General features: G+C 45.4%; 2 protein-coding genes across 3 annotated transcripts in view; one reads left to right on the top strand and one right to left on the bottom strand.

The window, feature by feature from the left end:
* The window catches only part of NOS1AP (nitric oxide synthase 1 adaptor protein), a 1090707-nt gene that overhangs the window by 1017174 nt on the left and 54144 nt on the right, over positions 1-19389 (top strand). The gene's annotated exons all lie outside the window — the stretch shown is intronic.
* LOC147747732 (spermatogenesis-associated protein 46-like) overlaps positions 1-19389 on the bottom strand; it is a 90366-nt gene that overhangs the window by 56656 nt on the left and 14321 nt on the right. Inside the window, exon 2 of the mRNA XM_086936354.1 lies at positions 11152-11262. Within this exon, the coding sequence (XP_086792480.1) occupies positions 11152-11262 (111 nt within the window). The remainder of the gene's footprint in view (positions 1-11151; positions 11263-19389) is intronic.

Here is a 19389-nt window from a genome sequence, read left to right as displayed (position 1 = left end):
TGTCCTAGTGAAAACAACATTTGTTTGAGAGTTTGTTTCGAATATGCGTTTTAACTGTGCAGTAATAACTACAACTTTTGTACTTTGCGTTTTCCCTCATTTATTTTTCGGTGCTTTTGGTTGTGTTTTACGAGGATGAGTCTTGCTGGTCAGTGTCTTGGTTTTGAGCACGAGAGGGATTGCTGCTTTCACTGTCCCGGTTCACGGTTGTCATATTATATTATGGGATTAAGGGTTAATAATTTTTTGTTTCAAAAACGTTATTAACATTTAACATGCGCACATCAAAGAGTGGGTAGTTCTAACATTCGGTAGGCATGTCATAGGTGCCTGAGAGCTACCGGGCCTAGTTAAAGACTTGGCGAGCGCCTGTACCTCACACGAACCTAGAATGCTTAGCTTGAGGTCCAGGGTATAAGCAAGGCCACTGTAATTATGCGGCAGAAGAGGGACAAATTATGAGACAGAGTTGAGTAAATGATGCAGCAAGAATAGGCAAATTATGCGGCACGTTTTTTTAATAGTATTGCTTCATTCTTTTTTCATTTTAAAACTTGGTAACACTGTCTGGGCATCGATTGCACCTCATTAGGACCAGTTTAATACCGAAATATAACTATAAGCAACAGAAAGAACACCAGGCCAGCTTTGCAAAGTGCCTTCCACCGCCCATTTTTACTAACTTTGGAACCGTTTGACCTAGAACCATTTTTTTGTTTTTGGTAATATCCGCAGATGATGTGGCAGATGGTGGATTATGTATCAAATCCATAAAACACCTAAATACAACAGTAAGCAACTACAAGATTACCAGTCAATCTTTGCAAAGGGCCTTCCAATGCTCTGGAACACTTTGCCACGTTTTAAGTAAATTGTGTTCTGTGTGAGCTAGAATCAAGTTTCCTTTGTTGGAATCTGCAGATTGTGGATTATGTAGCAAATGCAGTAAACTCACTTATGTGGAAAACACTGCTGCTGCAGAAACTCATAATTCCAGTGGCCCTTGCTTTAAGCAACTCAATCAATTAACAACTGGTTTATTTTTTAACTTTCTGCACTACCTCCACACCCTTCGCTTTCAGGCAGAGGCACCTCAAAGTCAGCATTAACCATTCAGGGGCAGTTTTTTTTAGAAAGTCCATGAGGTAGTAGGTAGAAGGCCAGCAGGATTACATTGAGATGCAGAGCCCTAATCGAATGTTGTAATACTTTATTCGATACATGTATCATAAAAGTACAAACGTAAAAAATACATACAAAAGTTTCGAGTATTACAGTTCCTCCTAAAAACATTGCATCATTACAATCGATTAAAACTAAAGGGGAAATATCATAATTAAAATTCATACTGAGTCATGATCTGTGCAAAAATGGGACAACAACCTTGACCGAGTAATCCAGGCGCTAGCCAAGAACTTAGCAACCCCGCAAACAGTAAACATACAAGTAGTGTTGGTTAGAATAATGCGAAGGGCTGATCTATGGTCCCTAACTCCTAGCGTTCTACAGACTGGCTTCAACCATTTATCTCTGGCCTGCTTATATGCTTTACATGCAAAAAAGAAATGGCCTAGAGATTCTTCCGGACATGGGCAACCAGGGCATTTCAAATCCTCTTCCCTCCTGTCTTTCCACCCCGCCATAAACATTTTTAAGAGGGAGAATGCCGTATCTTAGTTTCAAAAATAAGGTTCTGTCTCGAGGAGTCTGTATAAAATCAAGGAATGGCTCTAACTTGACAAGGAGCTTGTGTTAAAAAAATGTGTCCGTTAAGGGACCCCAATTTGGGTTGAGCAAAACCTTGGCCTCTACCCACTCCCAATATAGTTTTTTTACTGTTTATTTTGGTGGGGGGGATTGGGAGGCCCATGAGTCGCTCAAGCCTAAGGATACCACAAGCTTCTTTAGATTATTTAGCCACTTTATTTTGTTTGAAGCATTCAGGCTAATATGGCTGAGATACCCGCCACCCCCTCTCAACACAATCCCCAAAAGGAGGGAAACCGGAAACAGTTCTTGAAGTTTTTGGAAGTGGGAGGGAGTGACCCTCCCGGCCGTATTTATTAAAACAAAAATTAAAACATTAAACGTTTCATGTTATGTACAATTTCATTACCACATTGCGATGTTTGGCTAACTTTAACATATTCTCTAATACAGAGGTTCTCCTAGCCGAACTAGCATCCTACAAAACATTCTCTAGAAATATTGAAATTGTACATCCTAACGTTTAAGGGCCAACGGCAAGGTCATAACCGGTGTCAAGATCCCTAACCAGACTTACCCCTCCCACTTGGGAGGGGCGACAGCACGGAGGCTTACCTCAAGTGCAACTACTACCAATTTCCCTTGACTTGACAGGGGCACTTAAGAACTCGACGCCAGTTAAAGGTCGTTCGAAGACTCGTGTGAGGTATCTAGAAGGTATCGTAGACCTTCCCCCAACCCCACACAACTTACCGCATCTGCCGTCGCAGATGTCACTGGCCCCGGGAAATTCCCCAGGAGGGGGCTGTAACCCCTCCTACACAGGAAGGGGCCTTGACCGCCTTTCCTTTACTTCCGGCGACCCATCCTTAGAAGGGACCGCCTCCCCATTGAGGGGCCAATGGCCACCTCACCCGAGCGCTCCCATCCGTGTTGGGTGACGCCCACTCATAGGGATCCTCTAATTAGTGCTCACCGATCATGACCTTACCGCCTACCAAAAATAAATACGACAATGCTAGTAAAACCTACGAAAACATTGGTCACTACGACCGAAAGAGCATGCTTAAAATTCAACACTATATCGAATCATTTTAATCGCAAAAAACCTACACAACATACACCATTCTTTATTATAATCAACAACAACATGATACTATCACAACCTGCAAACGAAACTGCAACATAATATCGATCAACTTTATTATAAACAACTGGCTGTCCTCAGGGGCTGGTGGGTGGGTCAAAATTGGCTCTTCGTTCTGTCCCGAGCTCACGTGTAGCGAGGAGGTGCAGCTTCAGAGCACAAGAACAAGAGGACGTCTTCCGGTCTTGCGTCCCTTTTTATCCGTCTTCAGGGCGGGCGAAAACCCGCCCCTGCCTGCCCCGAGGGCGTGGCTGGCTGCGTCAGTGTCTAGGCCAGCCCACTCTAGGGCGGGAAAAAGCGCGCCCCGGCTACGCCGCTTCGGGCATACCAGCCGAGACGCGCCTCCCGCCCAAAAATGGCTTCCCGGGGGGATCGAGGCACTCCGCCATACGTTCGGGGGGACCGAGTGGTCGCCCCTTTCCATATGGCTGAGATACCCGCCACCCCCTCTTAACACAATCCCCAAAAGGAGGGAAACCGGAAACAGTTCTTGAAGTTTTTGGAAGTGGGAGGGAGTGACCCTCCCGGCCGTATTTATTAAAACAAAAATTAAAACATTAAACGTTTCATGTTATGTACAATTTCATTACCACATTGCGATGTTTGGCTAACTTTAACATATTCTCTAATACAGAGGTTCTCCTAGCCGAACTAGCATCCTACAAAACATTCTCTAGAAATATTGAAATTGTACATCCTAACGTTTAAGGGCCAACGGCAAGGTCATAACCGGTGTCAAGATCCCTAACCAGACTTACCCCTCCCACTTGGGAGGGGCGACAGCACGGAGGCTTACCTCAAGTGCAACTACTACCAATTTCCCTTGACTTGACGGGGGCACTTAAGAACTCGACGCCAGTTAAAGGTCGTTCGAAGACTCGTGTGAGGTATCTAGAAGGTATCGTAGACCTTCCCCCAACCCCACACAACTTACCGCATCTGCCGTCGCAGATGTCACTGGCCCCGGGAAATTCCCCAGGAGGGGGCTGTAACCCTTCCTACACAGGAAGGGGCCTTGACCGCCTTTCCTTTACTTCCGGCGACCCATCCTTAGAAGGGACCGCCTCCCCATTGAGGGGCCAATGGCCACCTCACCCGAGCGCTCCCATCCGTGTTGGGTGACGCCCACTCATAGGGATCCTCTAATTAGTGCTCACCGATCATGACCTTACCGCCACAGGTCCGGATAGTTGACCGGCTATCCGGACCCCCCACAAAACTCCTACCTAAAGGTCATGTTTTAACGTCTTTAACCAAGCTAAGAAGTCTCCTATGAGTAACTCATTTCCCACCCGCGACAAATGCACACCATCCCCCAAATACATACTGTCATCGTTAATACAACTATGCGAGATAGAATGCAATGTCTTGGAACGGAACAACCTACTCACTTTGTTATTAAGTTTTCTAACAGAATGGTTCAAAGCAGGAATCGAGATAGCCCCCCGCCACACTTTTCGTGGGATCATGTGAGACCACGCAATTATGCACCCCGGAACTTTCCTCGCCAACCAACTTACAGTGGAAAGCATTGCCTCTAGGAGAAGTCGTCTACCGGTGGTGACCAAATCATTGCCCCCTAAATGTACTATGACTATAGACGGCGGTGACCTCGTCCGCCCTAACAAACCCTCAAAGAATGCTTGAAACTGGTCAATACAGAGACCGCCTCTTCCGTAGAAGGACACTCTGTACCCGTATTCCCCAGGTACGTGAATCATGTCACCTGCTTCGAATACGTCTGCGGCACGCCTCACGTATGAGTGGCCCACGACCCACACTTCCTTTCTCACAGCCGGTGATGTCTGACCGCTGGCCTGGTGTTGGGTCGACTGCATAGTCCGCCCTGCCTCGTAGGCTTGCGCAACTGAAAACCAAACAAAAGACAAGAAGCGTGAGTACATTATTACAGCTTCACAACATGTGCAACCGCACATATCTCTTATAACAATTGGAGGACCAACGCCCCACTCGTTTTACTTGTTCAACATTAAGACCCCTGGCTGTAGCTTCAGTGGCAGCCCCTATTCGAAAGGAATGGGTCCCGAATTCGCCCGGGTCTAAGCCCGCTGCGGTAATTGACATCGCAAGCACCCGCTGAAACTGAAACTTCGTCAGTGGGGTGGCGTCTGCGTGTCTCAACAATGTCCCCCCCCATGATGCCACCCTTCGTGCTAGGTAATCTTCTAAACACTGTACCGGACACATGGAGGACCCGGGGATCCTGCGAATGATCGTGCAGTCCCCCATCCCATCTTGATCGGTCTTGGACCTGACAAAGGAGACAATCATCGCTTCACCCCTGATCTGAACGTGTTCCCGGCACAAACCCCCCACCACATCCTGTTTGTTCCTTGCAACCAGCTCACTTATCCTCATCGCCCCGTGAAATGCCAGCGTAAATGCAGCTCGGAACAAACACGTCTCGAACTGAGACGAGCATGTGGCAGGGAGTGTGGCCAGCAACTGGGACAACCTATCCATACCTATCGGTCGCCTCTCATCTACTCTGCGACCCTCCAGGCGTTGCCACCCACGCAGCGCTTTTTGTACCACAACAGACGCTGTCGGGTCCTGGATATTATGGGCCCTGGCAACAAAGGAAATGGCAGCACGATGCCTTTGGGCCGTAGCCACCGACTTCCCAGCCCTACGCAAGGACATCAGAAAAATGTACTACCCACTCCTCCTGACCCCAAAGCCCCTCTCTCTCAGTCCCCAAAAAGGCTAAATAGGCCCGAAACGCCCCTTCATATGCCTTCCTCGTCCTTGGCGCTAGACTCTCTCCCACGAGGTGACGAAGTTCGGGGCACCGAGAGACCAGAGAGCTTCGGGGAAGGGTGCCGGCTCTGGGTCCGCTGAGGGAAGGAAACCCGAGAAAGCCTGCATTTGAAAACGAGACAGTGCATCAGCCGCCTGATTCATCACCCCTGGGACATGTTTTGCTCTGAATATTACGTTCAATTGCATACACAGTAAGACAATTTCTTTGAGCAGCCTTAAAATCAGTTTACAACGGGCTGCCTGACTATTGATGCATTCTACAACGGTCATATTGTCCGACCAAAACACGACAGAATGATCTTTGAACCCTTCGGGCCAGGTTCTGAGGGCCACCAGAATGGGAAACAGTTCAAGGAAAGCAATATTACTCGTCAGCCCCTCTTTGTGCCACCATGGGGGCCACCTTTGTGCCGACCATTTCGTGCCGAAGATGGCGCCAAAGCCCATGCTTCCCGCTGAATCTGTCCATAGACCAAGCTCTTCAGAGGACACGGCTGGCTTGTTCCAGACGACTCGACCATTGAAGTCCGCCAAAAATGCTAACCAAATACGCATGTCCTGGCGGACCTCAGCCGATAGTCTCGTGCGATGATGACCCTCCTTTAGGCCAACCATCGCTTGGGCAATTGAACGGGAAAAGGGGCGGGCCATTGGGATCACCCTTAGGGCAAAATTCAACTTCCCCACCAATTGTTGCAACTGATTCAGCGTAACCTTAGATGCATTTATACATACTTGCAGGGCTGCCCTGAATTTCGACACTTTGGTAGCTGGTAAACGAAAACAACCCTCACTAGAGTCCAACTCGATCCCCAAAAACTCGAGGCAAGTCGTGGGACCCACAGTTTTACCTGGTGCCAATGGCACGCCAAATTGACCCATTAACACACAAAATTCAGCCAAGGCCTGGGCGCATTCGTGATTTCCGGCGGGCCCAAGGAACAGAAAGTCATCAAGGTAATGCATTACATTTCGGAAACCCGTCTTCTTCGTGAATACCCATTGCAGAAAAGTACTGAATTTCTCGAAATATGCACAGGATATGGAGCATCCCATCGGCATACACCTATCCAAGTAATATGATCCCTGTAACATGAATCCCAGAAGACGCTGGTCGTCTGGGTGTACCGGGAGCAACCGGAACGCTGACTCGATATCTGATTTCGCCATCAACGTCCCGGGCCCCAGGCGATTCAAAATGGCCACTGCTTCATCAAATGATGCGTACCGCACCGAACATACCTCTGGATCAATTGCATCGTTCACTGAAAGACCATGTGGAGCTGACAGATTATGAATTAATCGAAACTCACCTGGGTCCTTCTTGGGGACCACCCCTAACGGAGAACAGACAAAATACGGTACCGGGGGTACATTAAACGGGCCGGCGACCCGACCCCGGCTAACCTCTTTCCGGATCTTATCTTGTACTACAGTTGTATGCTGCAAGACGGAAAGTTGATTTTTGCACGTCCCGACGCCCTGAAAGTCCCCTACCGGGATGCGGAAACCATATGAAAAACCGTTCCGCAGCACCCCAGCAGAAGTACGATCTGGGTATTCACTGAGCCAGGGAATCATCGCCAAGGTATCAATCGGGGTTGTTAAAGGCGCCCCTCGGACTATATTAGACCTGTTTGGCGCCTCCTCTACCCCCATTCTCACCCGTTCTGGCTCTGCACGAGGACTCAGGATGGGACGACCCGCAACTACTACATTCGTGTTTGAACTTACACGATCCCGGAGGCCTGGTACATTTACCTTTGTTGAAATTGAAGCAGAAACCCCTTTTCCCTGTATTGCCGGCAGGTCTCGAGTAATTGTCGGTACTCGTACCTGACCGAAAGGGCGTCCCCGCATTTTGGCGGGAGTATTCACCAACATTGCTCCCCACCAACGGCATTTTCAACATTCCTGACTCTTTCATTTTATCCCATGTCAAAGAATCATAACAGTCCCAAGTTAAACTTTTGTTATGCTCCTTTTCTTTCCTGAAAAGGTTGTCATAACAGAACCAATGGTTACCTTGATACGATGTCGAGTAACCCATAATTCGTGACTGATAAATTGGACACTCAGGAAGCAACTCAGGCCTGCGTTCCCCCAAAATCGATGTAAAAATACCCCACGCATTGCCCCAGTTGCCAATATTCTCATTTACCTTAAAGGCGGCCATTTTTGCGCGCCAAACACTCGGATGCATTAGGTCCTTCTGACTCTTAACATGCTCCACTTCATAATGGTCGACAAGCAAGGAGAAAATGTTCACATACTCCCCCGCCCAAATCTTTTCCTTTATTGCCAAAGGAACATGTTGCCCCAATTTCTCTCTACGAGAGGGTGCTGACTCATCCCTTGCGATCGGCAATGGCCGCTTACCTGCACCGGACGCTGCTTCCACCACTTGTGGCTTGTCTATCACCGCCGCCGGCGCGGGCACCTTGGCTGCATCTCTTTTTTCACGCAACTGTTTCATCAGCGCTCGTGCCTCGGCAGCCGTGGCGCCCTCACTACTATCGCCCAACCACGCTGCTAGCTGTGCCGCCAGCTCGGGGGGCATATCCTCATTGGATGTCGGGGTGACGACAACGGGGATCGGATTCCCCTCCATCGGTACTGGGGTCGGCGCCTCGAGCGGGGCAGAGGGAACCGGGACGTCTCCCCCGGCTGCAACCCTTCTTGGCCTCTTGGGTTTCCCTCCAGCCGGTGGACGCCCCGATCCCTCCTCCCCGTCTCGCTCCGCCAGTCGCTTCTTTATTTCGGACATCTCCTTAACGAGGACCCGAACCATCTGATCAGTCGTCATTCTCTTCGCGCCTTTCTTGGGCATCTTTCCGACAAAGTATCTAGAAGACAAAAGAAAAGATCAAAACGCTCAAAATTGACTCTTCGTTCTGTCCCGAGCTCACGTGTAGCGAGGAGGTGCAGCTTCAGAGCACAAGAACAAGAGGACGTCTTCCGGTCTTGCGTCCCTTTTTATCCGTCTTCAGGGCGGGCGAAAACCCGCCCCTGCCTGCCCCGAGGGCGTGGCTGGCTGCGTCAGTGTCTAGGCCAGCCCACTCTAGGGCGGGAAAAAGCGCGCCCCGGCTACGCCGCTTCGGGCATACCAGCCGAGACGCGCCTCCCGCCCAAAAATGGCTTCCCGGGGGGATCGAGGCACTCTGCCATACGTTCGGGGGGACCGAGTGGTCGCCCCTTTCCATTAGCTCATCCAGCACTAAAGCATATTTTGCTAATTCTGGGGTCCTTCTAAGGCGCACCCAGAATAGCAGTGGTCGGAGTTTAACTATTTCAGAGATCGATCTTTTGCCCATATCAGAAAATAGTGGTTTCAAAGGGGTCGAGAGAGGGAGCGAGATTAAGTCTCTCATAAACTTATTCTCTGACACTACCAGTGCTTTGGTGTTCTCAGCGCCCCATAATTCGGATCCGTAGACCGCAGAGGCTAACGCCTTCCCCTCATAGACTGCTAGGGCAGGGGCTATTGGTCTACTGATTGAAAGACGTTGATTCTTGAGTATTGCACCAAAGACCCTTTCAAGATTTAGAACCATTTTGCACAAATGGGATTCCCAGCTCATGTTATTGCCGAGTCTAACCCCAAGGTAATCAAATTCATCCACTACCTCTAGAGGGGACCCATTCAAGGAGAGATAAACCTTCCTATGATTTCTTTTTGCAGACCTGATCCTCTTGACCCCTGGGGACTCACAGTAATGGTCTAAGAGATAGATGAAAGGAGTGAGATTCATAGATATTGTCAAAGAGAAGGTCCAGAATAGGAAGCACTGTATGGGGACTAATTTTTATGTTTACAAATGGCCAGAGACAGATTTTTCTGAGAAATACCCCAAAGAATGGGACAATATAAGTGTTTTTCAAATGTTTTTTAAAAGGTTCATTCATTAGTGAAGCTAGCGCTGCTGCCAGGATTGTAAGTGGCCACTGCTGATTATCATTTAGGATGCAGATGCAGCAGGACTGGGGCCCAGGGGTTTGGGGGGCCCACTGTATCACACTTATGACTGTCTGCCTTTTAAAAAAGGAGCATGGTAGCTTATTTTCCTTTCTAGCATTAGGACCGAGGTGATGGTCTGTCATGGTGGGGAAGAGGTAAAAGATGCAGAGGAGTAGCCTGCTACTCAGGACTACAGTTATCATTAGTGCAGCAGGTGTAGTTGCTTTGGGGTCCAAGGGTGTGAGAGGCTCACACCACCCCAATTATGGGCATATGTATGTTTGAGGTAATGCATGTTTTTGTTTGATGCATTTGCTGTTTTATAAGTCTCATATTTAGTGCAGTTTATAAGCTATAGAAAAAGTACTCCGGAAATCAACTCATAAGACCTACCACTTGCATGCAACTATCTCCCTCCTGCTCCCCCAATCTTTGCCATAAAGTTTTGGAGGGAGGCCGACCTCAAAAATGTTGCTTAGGGGGGCGCTCAGAGCAAAAAAGTTTGAAGACCTCTGCCCTACATCATCTTAAATAAGGTAGCAACCCGTAAGAATGTTAAAAACATATGCAAAATATGTGTATTTGGAAAGTTTTGAATGTGCCATTTCCTGGTGGCTGCAGTAATTTGAGATCAAGAATGTCCCTTATTCCCTATCGTTCCAATGTGTGTGGAGTAGTTTTTATTAGGTCAAGCATGGGCAACGCATGCGCTGCTACGAGACATGCTGTATTCGAATATGGCTTTGAAGCCCGCCTACTTTCCACCCATATTTTTAAGTGGCTTGTGTCATTGTCCTTCGGAAATGCTGCCTTTTTGATTCGTTATTAGGCTTGTTAGTTCCTCCTTGGTACCACCTTGTCTGCATTTGTTACCTCCCATAACAACTGTATTTTTTACTTGTCTTGTTACATGACTTGTTACATTGCCCCTATTCCACCCACTACATCGCAGAACGCCGCCCGCTTTTATTTTATTTACTAATGGCATTCCGCTTTAATTATAGCGGTTGTGTGTCATTATTTATTTATTTTAGCAGCGCAGCTAGCTTTAAGTATAGCGGCCATATTTATTTATTTAATTGTTTGTTTACTAGCGTCCATGCTGCGCTATCACATTCATGGAGGCTACGCCCCCTTCTTTAGACAAGCCATGTGTAAAGAAAGGTGCGCAGTCGCAATTAAAGTGAAAGCGTGGCATCGGCACTTTTACCAAAAAAATCTGTTTAACAAAAACCAGCATGTTTGTCAAGTTGACAAAGTGCCCCATGCCGCGGTTTCACTTTAATGTCAGACACGTCCCTTTCTTTAGAGGTGGCTTGTCTAAAGAATGTGGTGCGGCCTCCATGAATGTGAAAACGCCGCATGGATGCTAGTAAACAAACAAATATTTGCAATGCAATAGGTCTCGCATTTGCAAGAGTTTAAGCTATTGCATTGCCAATACCTCGCATTGCACATTCTTGTTATGTTCTGCTATGTTGTCTTCTTTTGAATACTGCATCTTTAACGAATTTGCACGCGTTGAGTGGGAGATGCAAGGGGTAGAGAGACTCACCTTGCATCGTAAGAGCACTGGACATGCTGCTTTCACTACTCACAAAATGTCGCTGGTGTTTGTCTCGTTCTTCCCTTCTGTGCTCAGTCATCCCGACGAGCTTCGGCAAACCTGCAGGACAACAAATCAGCAAACTCCATCAACCTCTCTCGGCATACTTCCCCCATAAATCGCTAAATAGCTGGCATTTGCATTTTCCAATAGTTGTTACCATTCTCACGAGGTTTGTGGTAACTAGTGTCTGATTCGTGGCACTATTATTCTAGGTTTCCCATCTACCTTCAAGATATGTTCTGCATCAGTATTGGCAATGAGTCTGGATTTCTGCAGCAGTCCACGACCAAATGCAGGGGTTCCTGGGCATGAAATTGACGAATAAACAAACAATAGAGCAGAAAGACCACTAACCCTCACCACAGCCACCCGGTGGTTACATGTGAGAGTCCCACTGTTCCACAATCAATCATACATATATTTACAGATTCCATTGTCAATACTTCATATATAAGGTTCACAAAATAACTACGCACAGTATGTGCAGGTAAAAAAAAATTCCGTTCTTTATGTTAACATTTTAACAAAGTAGTAATTCAAATTGTATGCATCAATGGCATTTCCCCAAGTTTACTTATTTGCTGCTTCCACTGTTCCTCAAGCAGAGTACGTCACACATTCATGCTTTTACCTAATGATATACCACCCCAGACCACATTCAGATTTTGCAGTGAGTGAGAAATGTGCCTTTTTTGCATGGTCACCCCATTTTATATTGATTTCTGGCCCTAGTTTTACTGGTATTTGAAATGCAGGCCCCGTAACACTACCAATCAGTGCCACAGTCTGTGTTCTTTGTCGCTAAAATGGTATTGGGAAAATTGGTTTCACCCAGTTGGTCTGTTTAACCATCCTGTAAGACCACTGTAGATGACATAGGAAATGCACCTAAGACGTGGAAGTTAAATGTCATACCTGGGCTGCTGAGTGTATTTACAGTAGCTACACATAGGACAAAATGACATGGCTGCCAGGATCACCTCTGTGTTCTTGCAGGCTGCAGTTTAAATGTACTTCACTGACACATGTAATGGAAAAGAGCAAAACATATTTTTATATATTCATAATTCACCCCTAAAGTGTGCCTTATAAGCTAACAGGGTGCTAATATATAAAAAATAGGACAGACTGCGTATTGAAGTTAGTGCGCCATTCATGGTGAAAAAAGCAAAAGCACTATGGCCTAGATGAATGAATGAATGCATGAAGGACAGTGATGGAGTGCACTTGGCACCCTGGCATTAAGATATCTGAGACATTCAGGGGCAAAAAGGCTAATGTAGATATTACTTGGCATTAAGCAGTGAGGTTTTTACTTTTCTGAACTACAGAAGGGAAGTTATGTTTCTCATTGAAATTGTCAGGGTGTTCCAATTTTGCAATGAGAAAGAGCAGTCACAGAGTTGGGCTCGTTTCATAAGTGAAACCTGGAAGAGTTTAGAGCCTGTTACCTTTAAGGTCTAATTGGTAGGTTGTGAATTAGTCTCTTTCACAGGTAAGCTGGACATGTGTTGTGGAATGCTTTAGCTTTAAATGTAAAGCATTTCTGGATAGTGATCCGGTGTAAGAATTTAGCATAGTTACTCAATGATTCCCACGAATCCCACCATAGAAGATTCAGTACAGTTCTAAGAGTGGGATGAAAGGTAGAATTTTGCAAAGAGTGGGAAGCGTCATAAAGTATAAGCTACTTGAAGGATTTTTTGGTGCAAAAGATTGATGGTCATTGAAGACAATCTCTAGGTTTCTAGTACACATAGTGGAATTTGGGGTCTCTCCAAGTTCGGTCGATCGCCAAGCTGACGACCAGTTAGAAGTCTGTGGACCAGGGACGAATTGGGAACTTAAAACAGCCCTGGCAAAAATGATAAATTCAGCCCCCATGGACAGACGAGAACCAGAAGCAACTCTTTCAAGTTGCCGCTGGGATCACGTAACGAGCACCACCACTCCTGTAGGCCAAAACCAGCCTCCAAGTGTCGAAAACCGCCAGCCTCCTGGTGCTCCAACCTTCTGGGGGATTACCTGAATGCACGGCTGGCCCGTCCGGCAATGCTGTGGACCAAATAATAGTATCTCTGTTTTGTGCGGCATACAGGAATAGAAGCTTCCTATGTAAGGCTGCTGTGGTCCTTAATTGATACTACAATCTGTCTATCATCTGCATTGGACAAATAATTAAAAAAATAATTGACAATCACATAGAATGGAGAAAATAGATATTAAATTACGTAGGGCTCAAAGAAGAGACCTGTTGCACTCCACAAGTAGATATGAAAGTAGTAGATTTAAATGGTTGTATTGAGGTACACTGCTTGCTACGAAAAAATGAAGCAAATACAAGGCTGTATTGCATATCCCTATTTCCTATAATCTCTGAAACATTTTACTGTGCGAGACTGTATCAAAAGCTGTGGTGAGATCAATAAGGATCAGCACTACTGCCCCACCTTTTAACCAAGATACATTTCAGTTCATATCCCATAGCTAGGAGCACAGTGTCAGTACTGTGGTGTGGCCTAAAACCTGATTAAGTGTTGTCTAACAAATTGTTGTTTTCCAAGTAGCTAGTAGGTTGAGTGTTCATGAGTTTATCTATGAATGTTGCTTGAAACGGTAGAACAGAGATGGTTCATTATTGTCCAGAACATCTGGGTCCAAAGTGGATTTTTTTTTAAGAGTAGTGAATTGGGGATGTTTAATAGCTAATTGCATAGGAGTATCAGTGAATCTGCAATATAGTCCCCTATAGACATTATGAGAGATGGGGGGCCAGGAGTAAATGGAAGAGCCCATCTTGATGGATACGAAGAGATCTCTCATCTCATTGGTGGATATTAGTTTGATTTACATAACGTAAGTTCAAAATCATTGCTTTCAAGTTGAGAAGTATCAACCTATTCTGTGGTATTATACGGAGAGGAGTTTGCCTTAATTTTGTGGATGTTTTATTGGAAGAAAAAGGCCAATCTGTCACATAGATCATATATGGGGTTAATATAGTTTTTACCTGTTTCTGCGTAAGACTATTGTATTTTATTTCTATTATAAAAAAAAGGTCTCAGTGGGATTTATCTGGATTAAATTGTATTTGTAAAGTAAGACGTTCGAGTTAACTGGACTATTTTTTAACATTGCTTAATTGCCTTCTTAAAGTTTTCTTTGGCATATAGGGATAAAATCTTTGAGTCTTCTATCCAACTGGAAAATGCTGGAAAATCATTCAAAGTTATTTCTTATTTAATTTTCAAAATCTTATTTAATGGTGAAATCCGATGGATGTATGACGTTACAATGCATACATTCACAACGCATACCATTACAATGAAACTTTTACAAAGCAGGATCCATTACAACGCAGCTGCTATTACAACGCATGCCATTACAAAGTAAGTATGGGTAAGTATTTTTTGTTTAATTATTGGGAATGTAATAGTAGTGTAAGTGTTGGATAGTGTTTGGGTTAAAATTACTATTCTAACTCCAGGGGGGTGTAATAGTAGGGTAAGTGTTGGATAGTGTAGTGGGTAAAATTACTATTCTAACTCCAGGGGGGCATAATAGTAGTGTAAGTGTTGGATGTTGTAGGTGTTAAAATGTAATTAAATACTTACCCATACTTACGTTGTAATGGCATGCGTTGTAATAGCAGCTGCGTTGTAATGGCATGCGTTGTAATGGATCCTGCGTTGTAAAAATTTTGTTGTAATGGTAGTGCGTTGTTTTAGTTGCATTGTAATGGCTGTTTCCCAATCCGATATTTGATCAAGTCGAAAAATAACTATATAAAAATGTACTTTGTCTGCCTGAGCCAAAACTGGTGTAAAACTAGTTTTGCCACATAGCCCATCGACCACTACACTTAGAGGACAATAGCCTGCCTTAGATCCCAGGAATAGCTGATGGGTGCTAACTGTTGACCAATTAGCAGTGATCAGCTGTCTGGGAGTGGACGGGAACAGTTAGTAAAACAAAGACCAATTTTTAGCGCTACCTCCTTTGACTTGGAGGTGTCAGAGAAGGCTTCTCCTGTTCATTCCCAAGACCCATGCAGACGCCAGCCACATTAGGAGAGAAAACCAATTTGAATATTGTTAGATGGGAGAGTAGTTCGTCTAAATAGGGACATGGCTAAGGAGCTGAAAACAGCCCACCCTGGTGACAGATGTGTTTTGCTATATTGGAACAGGGGCTTGTGATTAATTTTACATTTAGGCAAAGAGGAAATACTGCAAAAGAAGGTAGGGGGGGTGAGAAAGTAGGACTGGGTTTCAGAATTTCTCCAGTCACTGACTAGAGCCCAGGATGAATCTTGTACTTTAACCATCACCTCCACTGAACATTCCTGGACCTCGGAAACTTCCAACTGAAGAAGGCCCTGCTGGAAGGAAAAAGCTCAGTGGGGTGCTTCTGAATCCTGCTGGTACTCAGGAATCAGAACTGCTCACTAAGGCTCAAGTGGTGGCCTTCAGGGTCACAAAAACAAAAGGGCTACTTGCTCCAAGAGGGCCACAGAGGACTACAACCTGCAGGAGACCTGGGTGGGGAGACATCTGTTGTGTAGAAGCCTGCACTGAGGAGGAAGGGCCTGCAGGATTGATTGGAAGGAATGTTCCCAGAAGTTGGAGATAAGTGGGAATTAGTCATTTTTTCCATTTCCTCAGGACTATAACAAGTTGCTAGGGCTTGGCTAGAAAGGTCTCACCCTAGACTACCAAGAAAACAAGATTTGACACACTTAGAGCTTTTTGCCCCACTGAAAACTGGTTCAGCATGTATCTGGCCCCGCTAAGCCCTGCCCAGCTACCACTTCCAATCTTGCCCCACAGGTGAATTTTGACTTCCAAAAAGGTAAAACCTTTTGACAACAAACAACGGGACAGCAACATGTTTTGTGAAAATAGTGCAGTTGATAAGATGATTGAATTACATTTCCCAAGAGGTCTTGTTCTTTGGCCCTGAGCTGGCATGACATGGGAGGAGCGAGGTGGGCCGTGGCATGACATTTAGTGAAACTTTGAACGGGTCTTCAAAATCCTTTCACTTTTGTGACTAGTGAATACCTGTCAAGGTGTCTTCTTCATAGAAGTTGGAATGTAATGAGGTTTGCATGCTTTTTCACATAGCTTGCTTGCAAGACAAATCTATAAAGTGTGTTTCTACTCTACTTGAACTGTCTCCGGTATAACAGTAGACCTAAACATTAGATAAACCGCTACTGCTAGTAAAACAAAACATTTCCTTAATATGGTTAATGTCAAGGTAATTATAATATCCCATGCTTCTCACAGCAGTTAACCAACCACATCAACAGCCCCACTACATTATACCAGGAATGTAGCTATTATGGATGCAGCAGGCAGGGTAGCGTTTGGGCCCACTGAACGCCGATAATTGCTGTATTTACTACCCCAACAATAAACAAAGGACCATTTACATTTATTACACCTGTGTCCATGGCATGTTCGCCACACTACTGATTACATCCCTTTTCGTCCCTACTTCCCCTCACTCTGAGACATGCCAGACGGTCAGAGCCACTAAGTTATATATTGTAAGGGTGTAGTATATACGTGTTCTGTGTGGTTTTGCAGGGTTGGTTAATGTGACGGTTGTGTTGGGTCCCTGGATGAAAAAACATTCTTACTAGGTCTGTCGCTGTTGAATATGCATCAGTAACTCCTGGACATGGTGCCCTTGTTAAGGTCAATATCATTGTTTGGTCCTGTACCCTATATATGGTCTTTTCACATGTTGCTGAACATCTCACTCTTCCATGTGGTGTGTATTGAGAGGATGGGCGACCCTGACACTTTCGGTACACAAACAGGCATTTGGAGCAGGTGCCTGAAACCTCTAATCTTTCTTAAAATGCAGAATGTTTGTGATAGATAAAGTGAGGCAGGACAGGTTTACAGTCACATGTGTCCTTTCTTTCTTTGGAGGTAGACTTTATAAAAATGATGCATACTCTCTTTGGATTTACAAGCAGACTGTAGGTGGACAGTTGTGACTCTGCCCTTACGACACTATACTTCCAGGCTTCAGACCCTTTTTGCGTGCTCCCCCAATCAGTGTGGCTTCACAGACTAAATAGCTCCCATTCCTAGCACTGCTTATTGCCACTATATCCTCCTAATTGTAAAACATACCAATCGGTGGCGCTGGCACGGATTAGTGGTGGCAGGGGGGGGGGTGGGGGGGGGACAGACAGGGATGAGGTGTAAATAAAAAAAAATAAAAAAAATCAACTTACCTTCTCGCCACGTCCTCTCTCGCCGCTTCTCTCCTCTGCTGGAGAACAAGCTAAGTGCGCATGAATGTTTGTCCGGCCTCAGAGGGCCGGCCAAACATTAATGTGCAAACCACTCCTCCCCTCCAGCAGAGGAGCCGCCACTGAGAGCAGTGTCTTATGGCTGGTACATGCTTCCAAAATTAAAAGCAAAATTCTTTGATCATTCCTCTTTACCTGTTGTATTCTGTTTAATGAACAACGCAATCCCTGGGCTGCTCTCATGCTATGAGAACATGGCAGGGATTGCCTGAGCGGGTTGGTTTCATACTGTTTCTCCAACCTGGCTATTTAATACAGCTGGGTTGGAGAAACCTAACTGAGCATGTCTGTTTGGCCGGCCTAAAGACGGCCAGCCAAAGAGACATGCGCATTTAGAAGTGCACTCCACTACTCCCTCTCATGGCTCGCCCCACCCGTCCCACATGCTGGCTCAGCCAGAAGGTGAAAAATAAAACAATGATAGAATATAGTTTTATTTTTCACCTGCTGGCTCTGAGCTGGCTGGGCGATGCTTCTCCGCCATTGCGGAGGAGCCACTTCTATTTCATAGCCTTTTCTTACCCGGGGAGAACATCGGGGCACATATATGCTGTGCTCTCTCTTTATTTCCTCTTGAGTTGCGCCGAATGCTCTAGTTGCTTATCAATAGCCCTTGATGATGTCAGTTCACAGACCACCAATGACATTACACAAATAAGTAATTGTGGAGGAGAGAGCAGAAGTGGTTCCAGTGCCTTCGGCGGTAGTGGTGGGGCCATACTACTCTTTATAGATAAGAGGAGTTACCAGAGAATCAGGATTACAAGATCAGTGGTAACTCCACAGATCTGTGGTGTTTCACCCTGAGGCTCCACCTAACACCTACTCAAAGATGGTGTGTCTGGATGGAATGCAGCTGGAGTCCTCTTGATGGAATACTTGGTGAAAATCAGGAATTTCTGTGAAAATTCAGGACAAGAATTACCAGTCCATCTTGCGATTCTTCATTTGTAAGGGAATAAAGAAGCAACCTTGGAAAATGCTGCCAAGACATATGCTTTGTGTGGAATGCCCCAAAAAGTCTTAAGAAAAGAATTAAATAAAAATTGCTAAATAGACAGGAATCCTGGGTTATCCTTTCTCTTCTGTTGTCCGTCAATATCCTATACACTAGGATTTAAGGTAGAAGCAGGGCTCCCTCGGCACTGCCTCAGTACTTCATTTTACCTTGGGTCCGAATGGAATTCTAAAGGCAGAGTTACCACCTAAGATTTTCTTGTTTGGCAATAATCTCTACAAAATGTCTCGGATATTGCAAATCTCTGTTTGCTTTAGTTAATTATCCAACCTTACATGTGAGCCGGAAATGATTAGTTTCTTTCTTGTGCATTTTCTACCTGTAAAATGTCAGAAGGAATAAAGCATCACATATCCTCTTTCACCCATGAGCTTCAGCCTTGACAGACCTTCAGTTTACAATCAATTGACTCCAGTGCTTAATTTCTAAAAGAATAAGTTCTGTGGCCCAAAGTTTAGCTCAGAAGTCCTTGTCCGACACTATCGAAGGTTGAGCTGCCGAATACCAAAGCTGTGTAATCTTGAGTCACCTTAAGCCACTTTAATCCACCACTAGACTCGCCCTGCCTGTTTATTTTACTCTTGGATGTTTTTTCATCTCTACTTTTTCCCTTTATAATTGGGTTTTCTATCTCTCTCTTCCTTCTTTCTCGCTTTTGTATTTTTTCTCTTTCTTTCTCTGGATCAAAGTCTATTGAGGAAAAATAAGTGCTGGTCCCCAACAATGAGTGCCGGTAGGTCCCCCTTTAACCACTGGCTCAAATTAAGCACAAATTGAGTCCAGACAAGCTGGCTGTGCATGTTCCACTTCTTTTTCATGACAAAGGTGAGTG

The sequence above is a fragment of the Lissotriton vulgaris genome, chromosome 1_1 (assembly GCF_964263255.1).
Source record: "Lissotriton vulgaris chromosome 1_1, aLisVul1.2, whole genome shotgun sequence".
Taxonomy (NCBI): Eukaryota; Metazoa; Chordata; class Amphibia; order Caudata; family Salamandridae; genus Lissotriton; species Lissotriton vulgaris.
This window is presented reverse-complemented; position numbering and strand designations above follow the sequence as displayed.